We start from the raw sequence: 19,467 nt of genomic DNA, 5'->3' as shown, positions 1-19,467 counted from the left end.
GCCAGGCACCGAAGGTATTTAAGCAAAGAAAGGAATATCCTTTCCAATGGCTTGGCAACGCGGGACAAGTCAATATGCCTTAGGCACCTCCAAAACACAGAAGAACCCTGGGGTGGATAAATAACGTGCTGCGCTTTTTCCAGCTGCCTCTTGAATCAAGAGAGAACATCCCACAGTGCCAAAAGCGTGGGCCTCTGGCGACACTCCTCCGTACTGTTGAAGGCAGCCAGCCTGATCCGGAGAGCCCGTGGACTGGGAACCACCTTGGATAACTCAGGCCCTTCTGATGGCCGCAGGGCTGGGGAGACACTGCCAGGCTGCTACTTGTTCTAAATAACATCATACTGTTAGTTTTCCACAGGTTGTGAGGTATTTCTTTAACGTTGATGGCGTTTTGATTGTTATTGTTTCTAACAAAAAGCTAAAACGAAACCAGAGAGCGGATCAGCCATAAACATCCTTGTAAACTCCAGCAGCTCTAGTGACCGAAACAAGCCCTCCCCGCGTTCGAGTGGCCTCTTGAGGGTACGTGACTGCAACCTTGAAGAGAATTTCCATTATTATTATTCCACATTATTTCCATCGTGGAAATCCCGGACGATTTGGAGGTTTTGAATCTTTAAAACACAAATAGGGGGCTGGGGAGATGTGGGCACAGGGGTTTCCGGTTCTTGTGCTGTTTGAAAACGTTGCTTTGCCGTTTAAAAAAAAGACACCCAACACACACACCTCCCAGGCATCTCCTACCTCTGGAAAGCTTAACCGCATCAAAACTTGGCTCACTGACTATGACATTCTGTGGCTAAAAATTAAAGTGCGGAGTAAAACTCTGACAAAATTAATCTTGGTTTGCCGCTGGCACCGAGCACGAGAAATGCTTCAACCACGAGCAGAAGTAGGTCCGTGCATATCCTCCACGTAACTGGGGAGGTTTGTGTTGGGCTGAGAACGGGCCTCCTCAGAGCCTGGGCTGAGAACGAGCCTCTCCTGCTCCCGGGAGGGCGCTGCAGGGCGTGGCCTCTGCATCGGGCTTGTCTGGTGCCTTCTGCGTCGGGGCCCCTTGAAGGAACAACCGGAGACCCTGCCCCAGCTCAGCACGCTCTTGGCTTGGACCTGAGGGTAAGAACGTGCACCTGCAGCTCCGGCACCCAGAGCAGCGCCAAATGCCATCCCTGGGCCCACCTGTCTTGCTCTTGGGAAACACGAGCTGCTGTCCCAGGGTTATAACCCCGTTTGACTCCACAGGGGCCCTGGAAGCGCCCAATCCTGGCTTTGCTGTGGGGGTGGGGGGTAGTGGACAGAGCAATGGGTGAGATAGTTAGCACCAGGCCTGGTCGCCAAAGTCCATCCTCACCCCCACCTGGAAAGGTGAGACATCTGCTTCCAGACCCACGTCCTGCCGGGGCACGGGCTCTGCCGGGAGAGCCAACTGCTCTGTGTTCAGTTGGGGGCGGGAGCTCCCAGCAGCCCCTCCCCAGGGCGTGGCCCCCTCCACCTCCAACCACCTTGGACCACCCACACTCTCCCCCAGCACCCACCACTCGCGTCAACCCCTGAGTTAGCCCAGGGACAGGTCGGGTCTTCGCTTTTTAATGAAGCCTACACGAATACAGGGACGCTGGAGCAGATGCCAGACCTGGATTATGATGAGGGTCTGACGTGCCTGTCTAGACTCCAAGCCTATCTATCCTCTCACTCACTCACAGCCCAGATAAAAGCCCTGGCCAGACAGACATGGCCTGTGGCCTCAGCAAGCGCAAGGCCAAGACTGGGCCGCAAGCAGTTTCAACACCAAGGGGCAAGAGCCAGAACAAGACGATGCAGGGACCCACGAGGGTCACGCAATGCAGTGGGGGCCCTGGGTGGGGATACACGGCGTTTCGGAGGAAATAAACTGTAAGCTGAGCTTAGCGAGGTGGGGTGGGGAAGGGGCGCTCGCTCACGACCGACATTCCCTGTGAGGGAACAGTGTGTGCAAAGCCTCGGCAGCAAGAAAGCGGAACATATGGAGATCTGAACATCTGGAGATCTGAAATTCACGGGCTGGAGCTCTGATTTGGGGAGGGGCGAGGGGCTTTGGGAACAAGGTGGGACTAGCGAGGGTCCGCACGGTGGAGGGCTTGCAAAGCTTGTTCAGGGATGTGCACTTTATCCCGAGGTCTCTGCGGGTCGCGCAGGCATCTCAAGGCGGAAGTGGCAGACCAGCGGGCCGGTGAGAACCGTCTCCTGCAGCCGCCTGCAGTGGGGAGGGTGCGTGGCCTTCAGCAGCGGGGGGCAGTGGGGAGGGAGACAAGGGGACAAGGGGACGGGCCAGTGGGGCAAAGCTGGGGGAGTAAACTGATTTGGGAGCGAGAGAGTGCAGCCAGAGGCCCGTACTTACTATTCACAGTTTTGCATTAATGCCTCCCGCGTAGTAGGTAAGCAATTATGAACAGTAGCGACTATTCATTCAGCAATGCACACTCACAGCGCGCGCTCGTTAAGCTCCAGACTGCACAGGTTACTCCTCCTCCGTCTCCACGGCTCTCCGGGGCCGGGGGCCGGGTGGGGTATGACTCTCTTCCACTCCATTTCACAAGGAGACGACCTCGCCTGCCTGAGACCCCACCGTTAGGCAGTAGCCAAGCTGGGGTCCAGCTCTGTGCGGCTTCCCTGCCTGCACGGCTCCTCCCAAACAGTCCCCAGCAGCGCCGGGACGTTGCGTGGCTTTCTGTAGGCAAAGCTCTAGTGGACCCTGGGTCACCCCAGACCCCGTCCCTTGCAGGGAAATCCACAAGAGAATGGGGGACCACACAACCCTACCCCCAAAGCAACCGACACCAAAGCGGTGCATATGCCATCACCCACCTTTCCGCCATGGGTGTCCACTTAATAAAATCCTGAAATCCTGTCTGATGGGTGGCAGTGGCTGTCACTCCAAAAGAGACCAGCTCTCTGGAAACACATCCTCAGAGGAGAGCCGCCGGCGATGTAGGTTACAGCTAAGCTCGTGCTTAGCCTCCCGAGTTCATGAAAGGTGAAACAAATACGTCCTCCCTCCCCATTCTTTCCCTTTCTTTGTTTGCTTCCCTGTCTTGCCGAAGCATTGTCTTTGACCTCTCCTTCCACACACAATTTGTGCTGCATAATAAATGGTAAATACTAGTGAGTTCATTCACAGGTGTAGAATGCGGAGGAGACCCTATTTGGACCGGTCCTGCCTGCTGCTGGTAAGAATGTTTTCTTGGGCACCGATTTCCATTTGAATGCTAATATATTGAGACGCTTGTTTAGCTGGGGGGCGGTCTCTAATGGTCAGAGAGCCCCTGAGCCGTTGTGAGGCTGCTTCACTCTCTTTAACCAGGGAAGTCCAGTTGGAGATCGAAACTTTCCCCACAGCATCTTGGGAAGGGAGGAAAGCCAAGAGGAACCCGCAGGCTCCAGGCATGCGCTCTCTCTCACTTCTCTCACTGCTGCCAGCTACGGTGCCCACCTAGACCAGCAGACCCTGCAGCTGAAGGGCAGATCCCTCCCTGGGACCCTGGGCACATAAGAGGAAAACGTACTGGTCCAGAATCCTCGAGGCCACTGCCTAAGGGAAAAGAACCCAAACGTCACGCCCTTGAGTAAGCAAAGGGTAGAGGTCACTGGCATGGTCACTCAGAGTGCCCTCATTGTCTCCAAAATCTGGCTTCCAACAGCCCCAAATACCAGTCCCATTGAGAGCCCTTGCCTGCCCTGCCCAGCCCAGCGCAGGGACTCTGAAACACCATGTGGGTGCTTCCTCCATCCTCCAAGGCACCTTCTCCAGACTCACACGTGGCAGCCAGCCCCGGGCTGGGCCGCAGAGCAAAGTTTAGGATCCTGGGTATCTCCCAAGGGCTCTGTTTATGACTTGGGTAGAATTTTTAAAATTAAAAACAAAAAAGCACAAGGTTTTCAGGGAGAATGGTTTTCACACAAAACAACATTCTCTGAAGAAATTGAGCTCAGCCTTTAGCACCTCCACACGAACAGAACACCTGAGTTCTGGGGCTGTCTCAAACCATAACGCAACATCCAAAATATCTTGACATAAAAACACCTGTACCTTAAACCATTCTGATTCGTTATTGTCTCACATGTATGAGCTACTTTTGCAGCTTTGAAAGGCGTTCAAGAGTTAGTTATACCCGGTCTCTCCAAGACCTGAAACTTTCTTTGCCCACAACTAACAATACTAACCTCCTTCATTTTCCATTACCACCATCATTTAGGAATCCCAAATAAATGAACGCGGGTAAAATGAAGAATGGCCAAGTGTTACCCAAACATGCAACCAGATGAAAGCAAATGTCATGAGAAGGGGACTGCCTCTTTCATTGTTTGATCCCTCTTATATGGAAGAAGCTAAGTCTTAAAGGCAGAACATGCCCAGAGATGGGACCCGGCCTGTGGGTCCCCCTGCCCGTGGCTTTTTCCTGCTCTACCAACCTCTTTAATGTGTCCGAGGCCCCATTCTATCGGTTTACACAAAATCATTATATAATGAGCTGCCGAGGCTTGGTATGTTCTACAGTAACCTGTCTGGAATCATAGGATGCAGTTGTCAGAGCAGAGCATGCGCAGAAACCCGGCTACTTTTTTTTTTTTTTCTCTTGAGCTCCCGGCAAGAGGTAACTGTCGGTCAAATCCTGCTGAGCCCTGCTGACTTCAAATACAGGATGCTAAAAATGAAATAAAGGCGAGGGGTGGAGGTGAAAACCGATGTGCACGGTGGGGTTACAGCTCACGGGGAAGTAGCTAGCAGGATAGTAAATACATAGACAAACGATAGAAGGAGGATGGATAGGGAGGGCAGGGCGAGAGGGCTTGGAATACGGAATGCTTTCTATTTGTACTTTAGATGACCTGAAATCGGCCCCGGGGTACCTAACTGCAGTGTTGGCGTGCTAGGCAGAGAAATGAAAGGCCCTAGGATGGGTGAGACGATGGTTAGTTTGTTTGTTTTTCCTAATGTGACTTTATGGGGCTGTTTTAAAGGGGCAAGAGGAGACTCTTGACCGCTCTGAGGAATAGGTCTTACTGTAATAGTGTCTAGCAAAGAATGCGCCTGCAGCCGGTGGTCCCCCTACGGAGCTGGCACCCTTGGGAAAAGTGAGATGCGTGCCTCTGTCCCCATCCTATTCTCTCTATAGGGTGCAGAAATGTGGCCAGAGGTACCCAGGCTCGCCCCTCATCGGCCTCCCCATGACTCCGCCGCCCCCTCCTGAGCAGGTCCGGGAGAGGCTGTCCCCCGAGGGCGAAGGGGCAGCACGGGCTCCGGCTCTCCACCGCCTCCCCCCCCCCCCCACCTCACACAGTGCCGGTGCTCTGGAGAGAGTAGCGCGAGGGGCGCCCGCTCCCCAGGCTCTGGCCGCACGCGCCGGCAGAGGGGTGGGGCCCCCTTTCCCTCTGGCCCAGGCTGCCGCCCCGCCCCAGTACACTCCGGGGCCCCAGGCCCCAGGCCCCTCACCGGAAGCAGACGAGGTCAAGGCCATCAGTACACTTGTGGGGCTGCTGGCCTCCTTCCTCCCTGCCTCTCCCGGCCCCTCCGCCTTCCCCGCATCCTCGGCTGCAAGGGGCATCCCGAGGAGCCAGGTAGCCAGGGCTGGGGGGCGATGGGAGTCGGGCGCCTCTCCCGGGGCTCGGGGGACAGGAGTCAGGGTGCGGGTGCGGGTCTTTGTGCGTTTCTTATTCTCCTAGAGAACAGAACCAAGCCCCGGGGCCGAAAGATGAGCTCACTCACCATGGCGGTGCCGACCGAGAAAGCGGCCGTCAGACAGGCCATGCCCCGGGGGCGGCGGCGGCGGCGGCGGGGACGAGGCTGCGGGCGGCGGGCAAGAGGCTGCGCTCGCCTCAGGCTCGGCGGCTGCGCCGGGCGAGGACTCTGGCTCCGGCTCCGGCCGCAGCTGGGGTCCCGGCCCCGCCCACGACCCGCCTGCGCCGGCCCCGCCCACGACCCGCGATTGGCCGGCGCGCAGGGGCGGGGCGGAGCCGGCAGGTGCGCGTGCTCTTGTTTTGCTCCTGTGCGGCGCGGCTGCCCCAGTTCTAGGCAGTCCCGCTCCTCCCGCTGCCCGCGCCCCTGGCCTGGCAGGTGCCGAGGGTCCGCCCGGGCCCCGGAGGCGCCGAGTTCGGAAACTCGCGGGGCCTGGGCCAGCGACCCCGGGCCCCCTGCGGTCGTCAGCGGGGGTCCCCCTCCAGGACTGCCACCTCAAAGCCTGCAGTGCTGGGCCAGAGCGGGGCAGGGGAGGCGTCTGGCGGGGGAGAGTGTAGGGGCACTTTTTTCCCTGTTGGGCATCTCTCTGCCGCGTAGGAGCGTGAGAACTAAAGGAGAGATGGCCGCTCCAACACCCCCTCCCCCGCCACTGCAGCTCCATATCTGGGGTGGTACCCCTGAACTGAGGCAGCACACACTCTTTAATGCAGCATTGCTGTGTGCCAGACGCAGAGCCAAGTGCTGGGTAACAAAGGGGTGACTAGGTGAAGATGCCCAGGCCTCTGTCCTCCCCTGGCTCCCACCCCCGACCCCAACAAAAAAAGAAAAGCCTTTTTTTTTTTTTTTTTTTCCCAGACACGGTGTTCCCAGTACGTGGCCCAGCACCTGGCCCAGAGCTGTGTTCATGTAACTTCATAAGGAGTGACACTTCAGGCACCCTGCCTTTTGGCCCCAGATGGGAGCATCAGATGGCCTGGCCTCTGCTAAAGCCCTTATTATATATAAGTGGGACCATTTCCCGGTAACCATGGTGAAAAGACATTCCTTACTGCCAAGCTCAGAGGCTAATGCTTTTATTCAGTGGTTTGCAAGTGGGGACCACAGGTAGGAATGCATCTCTTCTCCCCTCCAGCACACCTGGATCGCCCCTCCCCACTACCCCTCAGATGAGCAAAGCCGCTGTCCTTCTACTCACCTAGAAAGAGAGCACGGCTTTTCATGCCAGGCAGGAGGGCTTCACACCACAGCCTGATGACCATAGGCAAATTCTCCCCTCAAATCAAAGGAGGGCAAGGCAGTATAATGTATGATTTCAAGGGGGAGAGGGCCCTGCTTTTGCCTGCATAGTTCACTTGAAGAGTCCATGCATTATCTCTATTCTATTGTTAGGAAATCTGACTGCTGCATTTCCAGGTGCCACCCTCTACATGCCGGGCCCACGGGGCTGGGTGGTGCCTTAAACGTGCTGAACAGGGAGGCCAACAAACTCTGAATGTTTTGGAAAGAGAATTCAAATCCACAAACCTCCCTGGGAGAGTTTAGGCCAAAAGGCAGAGACAGAGGTGCCCCATCTCTGGGATCCAGCACTGAAGCCCACCACTTGCTCCAGGGGAAGATGGGACAAAAGCAGGGGAGAAAGACACAGAACGCGGCCGGGGAGAGATTCTCTGTGAGAACCCAGCTGGTCACTGCCCAGCTGTGTGGCTGGGACAAGTGAAAGCGTGGTCCTGTTGCACTGGCATCTATTCTCTGCCCAATATCCCTTCTCCATGCTGCTAGGAACGTGTTCAGAATTTCCTTCTGGAAATCCCCTTGCCCCCAGTTCTACACCATGTGATCTGGTCAGTGGTCGGTCAGGAACCAGAAGTGTAAGGCAATGCTCGCGGGCTCCTGGGAATGGCCAGAGGGACGATTCGTAGAGCCTAGGATGAAGCCAGAGAGGGCAGACAGTGATAAAGTGGGTCCTTATTGCCGTGGCTTGAGCTGCTGGTTTTCCACTTACAGGCCTGGAAAGAGTCCCACTAATACATCTATACATTGGGGTAATAATCATCTCGGCCACACGGGAAATAGTGCCTGTGTAGTGCTCTCCACTGTGCGCGGCGCATAGCTAGCACCCAGTTCTAATCCTTTCTAATGTTACCCCCCTTGCGCCAAATCTGAGAATAAGCAAATGGTAAAGTAGGTCGGATCTGTGACATTGCTATTGGGACTTTTGGGTGTAAGTGACCGAAACTCTGCTCCAAATGGCTAAAGGGAAGGCTCAGGGTGCACTGGTTTCAGGCCTGCCAGGACCAAGCACCCCTTCTGGGTTTTCAGCCCTTGATCTCTAGCTCTCTCCGCGGCTCTGCCTTCCACCTGCTGGCTTTCTGCTCCGCGAGGCTGTCACCACGGCCCTCCTGGCAGCCCCAAGCCTGCATCCCATCACTGTTACCAAGCCAAATTCGGGTCCACTCACCTGCCACACAGCAAAGCCAATCTACTGACACTGGGTTGTGGTGAAGGAAAGTACAGCATTAATTGCAGGGCATCAAGTGAGGGAAGGGGAGACAAGCCTCAGAGCCGCTCCCACCCGGTCTTTGGGTCGGGGGATGTGCTTAAGGGGAAGAACAAAGAAGCTGGGGGTGAATCTTTGTCTTGTGACATTTCTGAATCATGGTTTCGGGAGTCAGGGTGTCCCAGGCGGTCCCCGGCCCAGGGGTCTGTGAGCTCACCTTGCCCTGGAGAAACCACCCGAGTCTGTACGTTACTGCTGACTCTATAATAGCGATTTTAGTACGTTAACGAGGTTACGGGCAACGGCAACCCTAAGCATCTGACTCTGGTGATTAGCGTCGTCGGCCCGGCTTGAGGTCAGAGGGGACAGAAAGGGGATGAAGTTTTGGGTAGAGAGATGAATCCTAAACTTGTTAAAGGAACTTGGTTTTAGGGGACCGGGTCTCATCAGCTGGCAACCAGCCACAATGCCCAGTGAGGGGGAACCAAGCACTGACTGTGGCCTGGCTTGAATCCCAGGGAACCAAACAGGCCAAAGGGGACGCCGGCCCTAATGGAAACATGCAGCAAGACTGCGACGTGGCTGCTTCCTCAAGGCCATTTCGGGGAACTCGGAGCCCAATGCGCGTGCCCAGCAGGCACACACGAGAGGAGCTCATCACAGGACTGCCCAGTCCAGACCCCAAGCCCCAAAGGAGTTTCGACAGGACATCACAGGCTGGTGGACCAGGCTGGGCTTGAGAACGTCCAGTGGGAAACCACTTCGTGCCTCAAAGGGCAGCCCGAACCAGTCTGGAGTAGTTGTCGTTGCAGGGGGCGGTCCCCGTGCCTAACGGGACTCCCTGTCGCCCCGAGGGCTCTGTGTTCCACCGTGTCTGTGAGCCCCGCCTCCACACAGCGGGACTTGAACTCTTCAGTCACGGCGCCATATTTCTCTCCAGGCCTTAGCTTCCCTGGACAAATCATGCCTGGTCCCTCCGACGTTGTTCTGTAGGAGATGCCCCTTCTTCCTGCTCACCTTTCTCTCTGTGAGTTCCGTTTTCTCAGTGTCCCCTGTGAAGCTTGGGGTCCACAACCGAACCCCTACTCCAGGTAACTCCTCCGCTCTCTAATGAGCATTTGCTCCCTGAGATTGTCGGTAAGGACCTGCTACTGCGCTGCAGAACCGACTGCCCGATGCCCTGGAGGCAAGCGGGCCAGTGGACTCAATCAGCAGCCGACTCGATTCACTTTCCTTGTAACCGTGTAGTTTCAGTTGCCTGGTTTGCACTTTATCCCCCAAATCCCACGTTAAGGAGTGTCCAATTTATCTATGCCAGACATACAGCCCCCGAGGCTGGGCAATGGAGGGGACACCCTGAGGACTTCTTCTCTGGTGCAAGGATTCCACTCTTGGTGCCTGGGGAGGGGGGGGCGGGGGTACAGGTCAATCAGATGTCCAGGTGGCCTTGCGGCAGGCCTGTGCATTGACGCAGGTGTGCTTCTGCAGGGAGCTGGCCGCAAGGGGCTGAGCATGGCTTGGCGTCTTGGATGGCCCCAGCACTGGAAGTCCGGAACAGGTCTCTGATCCCTCCAGAGGAACCTTTGGGCACATCCCAGGGCTTACCAGCCTCAGCTGGCTAGGAAGAAATCTAATGAACACCGTCTTCTTCACATCTGGGTGATCTGGCTTTCGATAACTTGACCTTGAGCCTTCTTTGACCAGAGGGTGGCCAGCTCTGAATTGATTAACCTAAGTGGACCCTGCTCGGCCGATGTTCTTCTGTTCGAGTGCAGAGCTCCACCAACCTGAGCTTTGTTTTCCTTCCAAGACCTACGATTCCAGCCACGCCTTTCAGCAGACGGAAACACCTGCTTTACTGGGATCCGGCCTCAACGCTGGGAACCCAGGGTGGACGAGATGGGGGAAACCGGGCCTCAGGTCAGACAGTAACGGGGAGAGATTGGAAAGCTGACATTCTTGTCTGAATTGGGTATGTTTTTAACTCGTTCCATGAGCTCAACGTATTTTTTAAATAGTTAGAGGAACGAACTCTCACTGTGTGGTTTAAGGGAGACCCTGCCAGAGGCAAACTGGTGCCACAGAGGCCTCTTGGTCTACCGTAGTCCAGCCCTTTTGGAGTCAGCCTTTCAGGTGTCCCACCCTAGAGACTTGATGTCTGCAGTTGTGTCCCCCCAGCCTGCCTCACCCCCAGTGCTGTGCCCCCTTGTAATCTGGGCATCACATGTCACATAATTAATTTACTACTGACTGTGCTTTTACTGCCCACCAAACCCCTTGAGAATGTAAGCTCCACGCCGGCAGGAATGTCCATCCACTGATGGATCTCCAGCCCCAAGAATGGCGCCTGGTAAAGGATTTTGTCCCGGCTCATCAGCTGTTTGATGGCTACCTCCCACCCCCATCCCTCTGGGTCCCCCAGCCCAGCTGTTTCCAGCGTGCATGAAGCCCGCAGTGTGGAAAGTGCCTGCCCTGCAGTGTTCCACCAGGGGAACTTCTCTGGTACCCCACCATTTCCCAGAGGAAAATAAAAATCCACAGAAGCCTGGTCCCCAGCTCCTCTCACGTCGACCCCTGCGCTGTGTCAATATGAGTGTTTATGGGCTATCTTTCCCCAAAGCCTCACCAAACTTGATTCTGGAGGCGTGGTGTAGGGGAGTGTTTGCTTGCTTGCTTTTTACAACCCAAAGCTCTGACTTTCTAAATGTTTTCAGTCAAGTGAAAGCAAAATCTGGTGCCACCACAGCCAGTAATAAAGAGGGACTGTTCCCTTCCCCAGGCTGGCCGGTGGTGGGAGACATGGTGGGGACTCCTGGGAGGCGGGGCCGTGGGGGGGACCCTGCCGTATTATACCCCCAGGCTCACGACAACACAACAGGTACCAGAGGCGTCGCTGGGGCACACTTGCCCCTGTCTGGGCTGGAGACCTGCCTTCAGGTCATGGCTCCTGCCTTCTCAGCTTCTCTGATACTTCCACTTGTGTTAGCAGAGAATTCGTGGCCATCAGGCCCTTTCTCGCTCTGTTCACAAAGAAGCCATTGCCTCCACTTTTAAAAAGGAAGAGAGAGAGAGAATGAGAAAGACAGAGAGAGGAGGTGGGAAGGAGGGAGGGAGGGAGGGAGGGGGAGGGAGGGAGGAACACAGGAAAGAAGGAAGGGGGGGAGGGAGAGATAAAAGACCCTTAAGTGGTAAGAAGAGGTGCCTTAGCCCTTGACGGGGAAAGGGTAGAAAAGGGAGCAGATGAGCAGACAGACGCAGAGACAGTCCGTCAGGGAGGGTGACAGCCTGAGGTCAAGTCACACACTAAATGGGGACCCTATAAGTTGGCGTATTTTAAAGCAACGTCATTTCCCTCTCCGTGGTTTGCTTGATCCCTGGTTTGCTGGCCCTACTGCCTCCTGCAGCTTCCGTCTCCACCCAGCTGCTTCCATCACGTGTGGGTGCCAGCCCAGCTCCAGAGAGGGGCCCCTCCCTCCCCAGCCTGCCCGGAGGTGAGAGCAGGGGCCATTTGCTGAGAGTGCAGCGCAGAGTGGAAGGAGAGAGCGGGAAGAGCCCAGAAGGTAAGAAGAAGGAAAGTTGAGATGAATGAGGGAGAGGACAAGGCAAGTAAGTATTTCATAAGCTAGGTCAGCAGGAGGCAAGTTCACCATTGCAAACAGATTATTTCTGCTTTCTTCTGTTCGCATGGAACACGGCGTGGCGGGAAAGATGCAGGAGACAGATGAAGAGGGACGAGCATGTGGCAATGAGATGCCCTTCAAAGCTGAGGATTGGGAGAGAAGTCTCAGAGGCAGACACTGGAAAATTACCAGAGGCCTCCCACCCCCCACACAAGGTCCCAGCTGGGACATAGCTGGGACTCCCAGGCCAGTGGGCACCCACCTGTCCTCTGGGAAGCTGCCCTCCCGCACTCCATGCGCTCAATCCTACAAAGCAACCCCTACCCAGATCCATTGCATGATGCCATCTAATGGTTTGAAAAATGCTGTCACGTGCATTACCCTCTGTGATGCTCAGACACCCCCGCGGGGTCGGAGGGCAGAGGCCATCACCGGAACGCGTGTGAATTTGATTCCCAAGCCACAGATGCAGGACAGGCCATGCCCCCTGGGACACAAAGAGACTCTCCACGCCTCCAAAGACCACAGCTCAAGTCCAGTGTGCTCAGGATCCTGGCCACGGGCAGAAGCCCTCTTGCCTCCCCACAAGACAACTGAGCTCTCCTGGCGTCTGCCCACCCACCTCTCCCCTCTCCAGGCCTGGAAAATGCTTCTTCTACCTCCTGCCTCTCCCTTCCAGAGCCCCAGCTCCATCCCCTCCCCTCCCCTCCAGGAAGACCTGGCAGTCATTTTGCTGAACCCTAGCTTTTGAAAGCAAAAGTCTGGTTAGGGAGATTATCTTCTGCATGCTTGGAAACTTCTGGGCAGAGCCCTGCAACCCAAGTTCCTAGGGTGAGAGAGAATCAATTTAATTTAAAAAAAAAAAAAAAAAAGGGCTTCCCTGGTGGCGCAGTGGTTGAGAGTCCGCCTGCCGATTCAGGGGACATGGGTTCGTGCCCCGGTCCGGGAAGATCCCACATGCTGCAGAGCAGCTGGGTCCGTGAGCCATGGCCGCTGAGCTTGCGTGTCCGGAGCCTGTGCTCCGCAATGGGAGAGACCACAGCAGTGAGAGGCCCGCGTACTGCAAAACTAAAAATTCAAAACAAAACAAACTCTTGGCTACTTTTTAAGGGAGGGGAAGGGAAAATAGCTTGAGCAGGGAAATCAGTGTCAGAGATTCTTTCAGCAAATTATTTCCTGCCACAGAAAATAAGGAGATGCAGCATGAGGTTTGAAACCTGCCCAGGGCTGTGATGCCCAGGCAAGGACCCAGCTCTCCCCACTCCTGCTGAGCACCTTTTCCACTTTTTTACAGCTGCCAAATGTTTGTTGAGAATCACCCAAACCTATTTCAAATAGGGAGACAGCCCCAAGAAGCCCAAGTTCAATCTTTTAAAAGTCACAGGCAAGCTAGTAGGGAGATGGAGTAGACATGCTTTTCTCTCTTCTTCCCCCCAACACAACTAAAAACTCTGGACATTATGCCAAACAAACACAAGGAGACTCTGAAAGGTGGAGAGGAGAAGGCAGGGTGGTCAGGGCCCTGGGACTTAAGGAAGCGCACTACGGTGAGGTCCCGGGTCTTCTTTTTGCCACATAGACAGCCTTCAGACTTTCCGTTGACAAAAGCAATAACCTGGAAGTGCCAATGGCCATGAACGACAAAAGCCCCCACAAAAGACTGTCCTCTCTCACCACGGGAATAGAAAAGGAGCAGCCTAGCACTACAGAAAACTTGTAGACAACTACTACTCTATTCCAGCCAAATACCATGCAATAAACTCCCTGCACCACCCACACCAGCAAAGATGAAGGGAGAGTCTAGATGTCTACCCTCCTCAAGCTGTAATGAGGGACCAAAGCCTGCCCCATCTCCAGTTAAAATGGTGTCAGAGCAGGCCCAACAGGGAGTCTGGAGCACACACCTACTGGCAGGAATGAGGAGCACCTTCCCTCCTCACGTCTCCCCTTGGCGGTGGTGGCTGAGGAGACCCAGCAGAATCAGGACTCTCACCACCATTCAGTGGTAACAAGAACACAATACTACCCCCCAAGCCATGACGCCAGTGGATAGCATGTAGGAGCAGTACTGAGCTTCACCTCTCCCAGCCAGGGAGGTGTGGGCGGTGACCAGGTGGAGAGCCAGGACTCCAGCCCTTCCCAGCAGTAACAAGGAGTCCCTCCCTTGGATGTCAAAAAAGGCTGAACAGGGAGCCTGGACTTCTATCCTCACCTGTCAGTAATGAGGCAGTGCTCCTTCTCCCTCGCCTGCCCTAGTGATGTCAGAAGAAGCCAGCTAAAACAGAAGGCTTAAATAAGATCTAGCATCTCGTAACATAATACCAAAAATATCTAGGTTTCCATCAAAACTCATTCATCATCTAAAACCCAAGGGAATCACAATTTAGATAACAGAGATTTATAATTGGAGCATGACTCTTTGAATTTTTGCTCACTTTAATTCTAAAATTAACTGCTATATCAATATCAAAAAAACAAACAACCCAATCCAAAAATGGGCAGAAGACCTAAATAGACATTTCTCCAAAGAAGATATACAGATTGCCAACAAACACATGAAAGGATGCTCAACATCACTAATCAGTAGAGAAATGCAAATCAAAACTACAATGAGGTATCACCTCACACCGGTCAGAATTGCCATCATCAAAAAATCTACAAACAGTAAATGCTGGAGAGGGTGTGGAGAAGAGGGAACCCTCTTGCACTGTTGGTGGGAATGTAAATTGATACAGCCACTATGGAGAACAGTATGGAGGTTCCTTACAAAACTAAAAATAGAACTACCATAGGACCCAGCAATCCCACTATTGGGCATATACCCTGAGAAAACCATAATTCAAAAAGAGTCATGTACCAAAATGTTCATTGCAGCTCAATTTATGATAGCCAGGACATGGAAGCAACCTAAATGTCCATCGACAGATGAATGGAGAAAGAAGATGTGGCACATGTATACAATGGAAGATTACGCAGCCATAAAAAGAAATGAAATTGACTTATTTGGAGTGAGGTGGATGGACCTAGAGTCTGTCACACTGAGTGAAGTAAGTCAGAAAGAGAAAAATAAATACCATATGCTAACACATATATATGGAGTCGGAAAAAAAAAATGGTTCTGAAGAACCTAGGGGCAGGACAGGAATAAAGACAGATGTAGAAAATGGACTTGAGGATATGGGGAGGGGGAAGGGTAAGCTGGGACAAAGTGAGAGAGTGGCATGAACATACATACACTACCAAATGTAAAATAGATAGCTACTGGGAAGCAGCTGCATAGCACAGGGAGAACAGCTCCATGCTTTGTTACCACCTAGAGGGATGGGATTTAGAGGATGGGAGGGAGATGCAAGAGGGAGGAGATATGGGGATATATGTATATGTATAGATGATTCACTTTGTTATAAAGCAGAAACTAACACACCATTGTAAAGCAATTATACTCCAATAAAGATGTTAAAAAGAAATTAACTGCTATAAAGAGCCCTGTTGAAATAAAGATCTTTTCAGAAACATTAAAAAAGAGAGAGAGAATCACAATTTAAATGAAAAAAAAAGCCAATCAATAGATGTCAACACCAAGATGAAAAAATGTCACAATTACCCAACAAAGATTTAAAAGCAGCCATCATAAAAATGTTTTAGTGAGCAATTGGGAACACACTTGAAACAAATGAAAAAACAGAAAGTCTCAGCAGAGAAATAGAAGATGTAAAGAAGAATAAAATGGAAATTTTAGAACTGAAAAATACAATAACCAAAATGAAGAACTCAGTGGATGGGCTCAACAGTAGAATGGAGGGGAGAAAGGAAAGAATCGATGAATTGGAAAGTAGAACAATATAAATTACCCAGTCTGAACAACATAGGGAAAATAGGCTGTACGAAAATTGAGCAGAGTCTGAGGGACATGTGGGACCATAAAAGAAGATCTAACAGAAGGGGGTTGGGAGGCTGAAAATGTACTCAAAGAAAGAATGGCAAAAAACTTCCTAAATTTGGCAGAAGACAGAAACCTACAGATTCAAGAAGTTGGGTGAACTCCAAACATGATAACCTAAAGCAATCTATAACAAGACACACTATAGTCAAACTTCTGAGAACTAAAGACAAAGAAGAAGTCTCAAAGGCAGTGAGAGAGACATGGTATCTTACCTGGAGAGGAAAAGCCACTCCAAGGACAGTAGATTTCTCATTAAAAATAATAGAGGTCAGAAGGAATTAGCACAACACTTTTCACTTGTTGAAAGAAAAAAACCTGCCAACTCAGATTCCTATATCCAGGAAAAATATCCAGGAATGAAGGGGAAATCAAGACATTCTCAGATGAGGGAAAACTAAGAGAATTTGTCACCAGTAGACATACCATAAAAGAAAAGTTAAAGGAAGTTCTTTAAACATAAATCAAATGGTAAAATAAGGAAACTTTGCGCATCAAGGAGGAAAAGAGAACACTATAAATGAAAATGAGTAACTAAGGTGGATTTTCCTTCTGCTATTGAATTTTCCAAATTTTGTTTGCTGGTTAAAGCAAAAATTGTAATACTCTCCGATGTGCTCCTAAATGTGTGTAAATAGGTAAGACAATTATATTATAAACAAAGGAGAGTAAATACATATAAAGGGAGGTAAGATTTCTACACAGCCCTCAAACTTATAAAACTATAACACCAGTAGACTGATAAGTCATGTATATGTAATAAAATACCAAGAAAACAGTAAAAGAGGTATACAAAGAGGTACACTCAAAAACACTATAGATAAATCAAAATGGAATTTTTAAAAAATGTTCAAGTCCCAAGAAGGAGTTATATAGATAACAATAAACAGGAGAGCAGACAAAAGAAAGCAGGGCATTGAAAAAGAGAGAACACAGGGACAACAAAAATTTAAATGCATACCTAAGCATACTGTGTTAGTACTTACATTAAATGTAAATAGACTACACCAATCAAAAACACAGAATGATTGGCAGAGTGGGTTAAAAACATGTCCCAACTACACACTATCTATAAGAAATTTGCTTCAAATATAATGTTCTAATCAGCTTGAAAGTAAAAAGATGGAAATGGTGTATCGTGCAAATATTAATCAAAAGAAATCAGGGATGGCTACATTAATACCAGACAAAGTAGACTTCAGGCAAAGAAAATTACCAGAGATAGAAAGGGACATTATATAATTATAAAATGACCAATCCACCATGAAAATATAGCAATTCTAAATATGCATGAACCAAACAACTATAAATATGTGAAGCAAAAACTGATAGAACTGAAAAGAGAAATAGATAAACCGACAATTACAGTTGGACATTTCAACACCTCTCTCTCATTAATTGCTAGAACAACTAGACAGAAAATCAGCAAGTATATAGAAGTACTCAACAACACCACTGGACAAGAGGATCCAATAATATTTATAGAACACTCCACACAACAACAGGAGAATACACATTCTTTTCAAACGTTCCTAGAACATATAGCAAGACAGACCCTATCCTGGGCCAAAAGACAAACCTCAACAAACATAAAAGAACTGAAATTATACAGAGTGTGTTCTCTGATCCAAGTGAAACGTTTTCAAATCAATAATCTAAACTCCCACCTCAGGAATGTAGAAAAAAAGAGCTAAATAAGCCAAAAGAAAATAATAAAGATAAGAGCAGAAATCAATCAAATTAAAAATAGAAGAACATTAAAGAAAGTCAATGAAACACAAAGCTGGTTCTTAGAAGTGATCAATATAATTGACAAAACTCTATCAAGACTGACAAAAGAGAGAGAGAGAGAGAGAGGACACAAATTACCAATATTAAAGATGGAACAGGAGATATCATTACATATCCCACAGGCATCCAAAGGGTAATAAGGGAAGAGTACCAATAACTCTACACACATAGTTTTGGCAACTTAGATGAAATGAGCCAATTCCTCAAAAAACTACAATTCACTGAACATAAAATAGGTTATTTGAATAGCTCTATAACTATTAAGGAAATTAAATTAATTATTTTAAAACACCAGATAAAGAACTCTCCAGGCCCAGATGGCTTAGGAAGGAATATTTCCCAGTTCATTTCATTTGGCTAGTATTACTCTGGCACCAGACAATGATAGTATGAAAAAAAGAAAACTACAGACCAACATCCCTTATAAATATAAATGCAAAAACCTTTAACAGAATATTAGAAAGTAGAATTCAACAATATATTTTAAAACTTAAGTATATGCTCAAGTGGGGTTTATTCTAGGCATACCAGGCTGCTTCAAGTTTTGAAAGTCACTTAATGTAGCACATTGTATTAACAGAGTAAAGAAGAAAAATCACATGATCTTGCCATTTGATGCAGAAAAACCACTTGGCAGAATTCAACACCCATTTATTATTTTTAAAAAATGTCTATCAGGAAAAGGGGAATAGAGGGCAACTTCCTTAACTTGATAAATGACATCTATAAGAAACCTACAGCTAACATTCTAATGAATGGTGAAAGACTGAGTGCTTTCCCCTTAAGATCAAGAATAATGCAATCACCACTCTTATTCAACATAGCACTGGAAGTTCTAGCCACTGTGGTAAGGAAAAAGGAAGTAAAAGGCACACAGATTGGAAAGGAGAATATAAAACTGTCTCCATCTGCAAATGACATCCTTGTCTTTGTAGGAAATTCCAGGGAATCAACAAAAACACTCCTAGAACAATAAGTGAGACCAGCAAGGTTGCAGGATATAAGATAAATGTACAAAAAAATTTTTTATTTCTATACCCTAGCAATGAACATATGGACACTGATATTAACAATAGTGTGTCATTTACAATTGTTCAAACAAAAGTAAATACTTAGGCATAAACTTAATGAAAACATGTAGAGGGCTTGGGTACCAAAAACTACAAAATGGTAATGGAAGAAATCAAAGAAAATCTTTTAAAATGAAGAGACAGATCATGTTCATGGTTTGGAAGACTTAACATAGTAAAGACGTCAATTATTCCCAGATTGATATATAGGTTTGATACAATGCCTGTCAAAATCCCAACATTTTTTTGTAGACATAAACAAGAGTAGTCTAAAATTTTTGGAAAGACTTTTCCTTAGAATTAGAATAGCTAAAACATTTTTTATGGAAGAAGAATAAGGTAGGGGAAATTGTTCTACCTGATTTCAAGACTAATTATAGCTACAGGAATCAAGACTGTTTGGTATTGGCAAAGGGAGAGACACAAAGATCAATGGAGAAGAATAGGAAATCTGGAACTGTACCCACACAAACATGCCCAGCTGATTTTGACATAGGCTCAAAGCACTTCAGTGGAGGAAGGACAGCTTTTTCAATAAATAGTGCTGAAACAACTGGACATCCATAGGCAGAAAGAAAAAGAAACTGGGTCTAAGTCTCATGCCTTATGTAAAAATTAACTCAGAATGGATCACAGATTTAAATGTAAAATAATAAACCTTTTCAGAAAAAAGTAGGAGAAAATCCGGGATCTAGGGCCAGGCAAGGAGGTTTTAAATATCAAAAGCATGATCCATGGAATAAAACATTAGTAAATTGAACTACATCAATATGAAAAACCTTGATTTGGACAAAGACCCTGTTAGAAAGATGAAAAGCCAAGCTACAGCCTGG

General features: G+C 49.7%; 1 protein-coding gene across 4 annotated transcripts in view; it reads right to left on the bottom strand.

Annotated features, from left to right (window-relative positions):
- Window positions 1-5,924, bottom strand: part of ABCG1 (ATP binding cassette subfamily G member 1) — a 68,268-nt gene extending 62,344 nt beyond the window's left edge. For 2 of the 4 annotated variants that reach the window (XM_067035166.1, XM_067035167.1), the window contains exon 1: window positions 5,747-5,901. In XM_067035166.1, the coding sequence (XP_066891267.1) occupies window positions 5,747-5,788 (42 nt within the window). In that variant the 5' untranslated portion in view covers window positions 5,789-5,901. Of the gene's footprint in view, window positions 1-5,746 lie in introns of all 4 variants that reach the window. The other 2 variants (XM_059063992.2, XM_059063991.2) reach the window with 2 other exon arrangements.
- Between the last annotated feature and the right edge of the window lie 13,543 nt (window positions 5,925-19,467).

Source organism: Kogia breviceps, chromosome 5, assembly GCF_026419965.1.
Source record: "Kogia breviceps isolate mKogBre1 chromosome 5, mKogBre1 haplotype 1, whole genome shotgun sequence".
NCBI classification, from domain to species: domain Eukaryota; kingdom Metazoa; phylum Chordata; class Mammalia; order Artiodactyla; family Physeteridae; genus Kogia; species Kogia breviceps.
The sequence above is the reverse complement of the archived record's forward strand: the minus strand, read 5'-3'. Positions and strand labels throughout refer to the sequence as shown.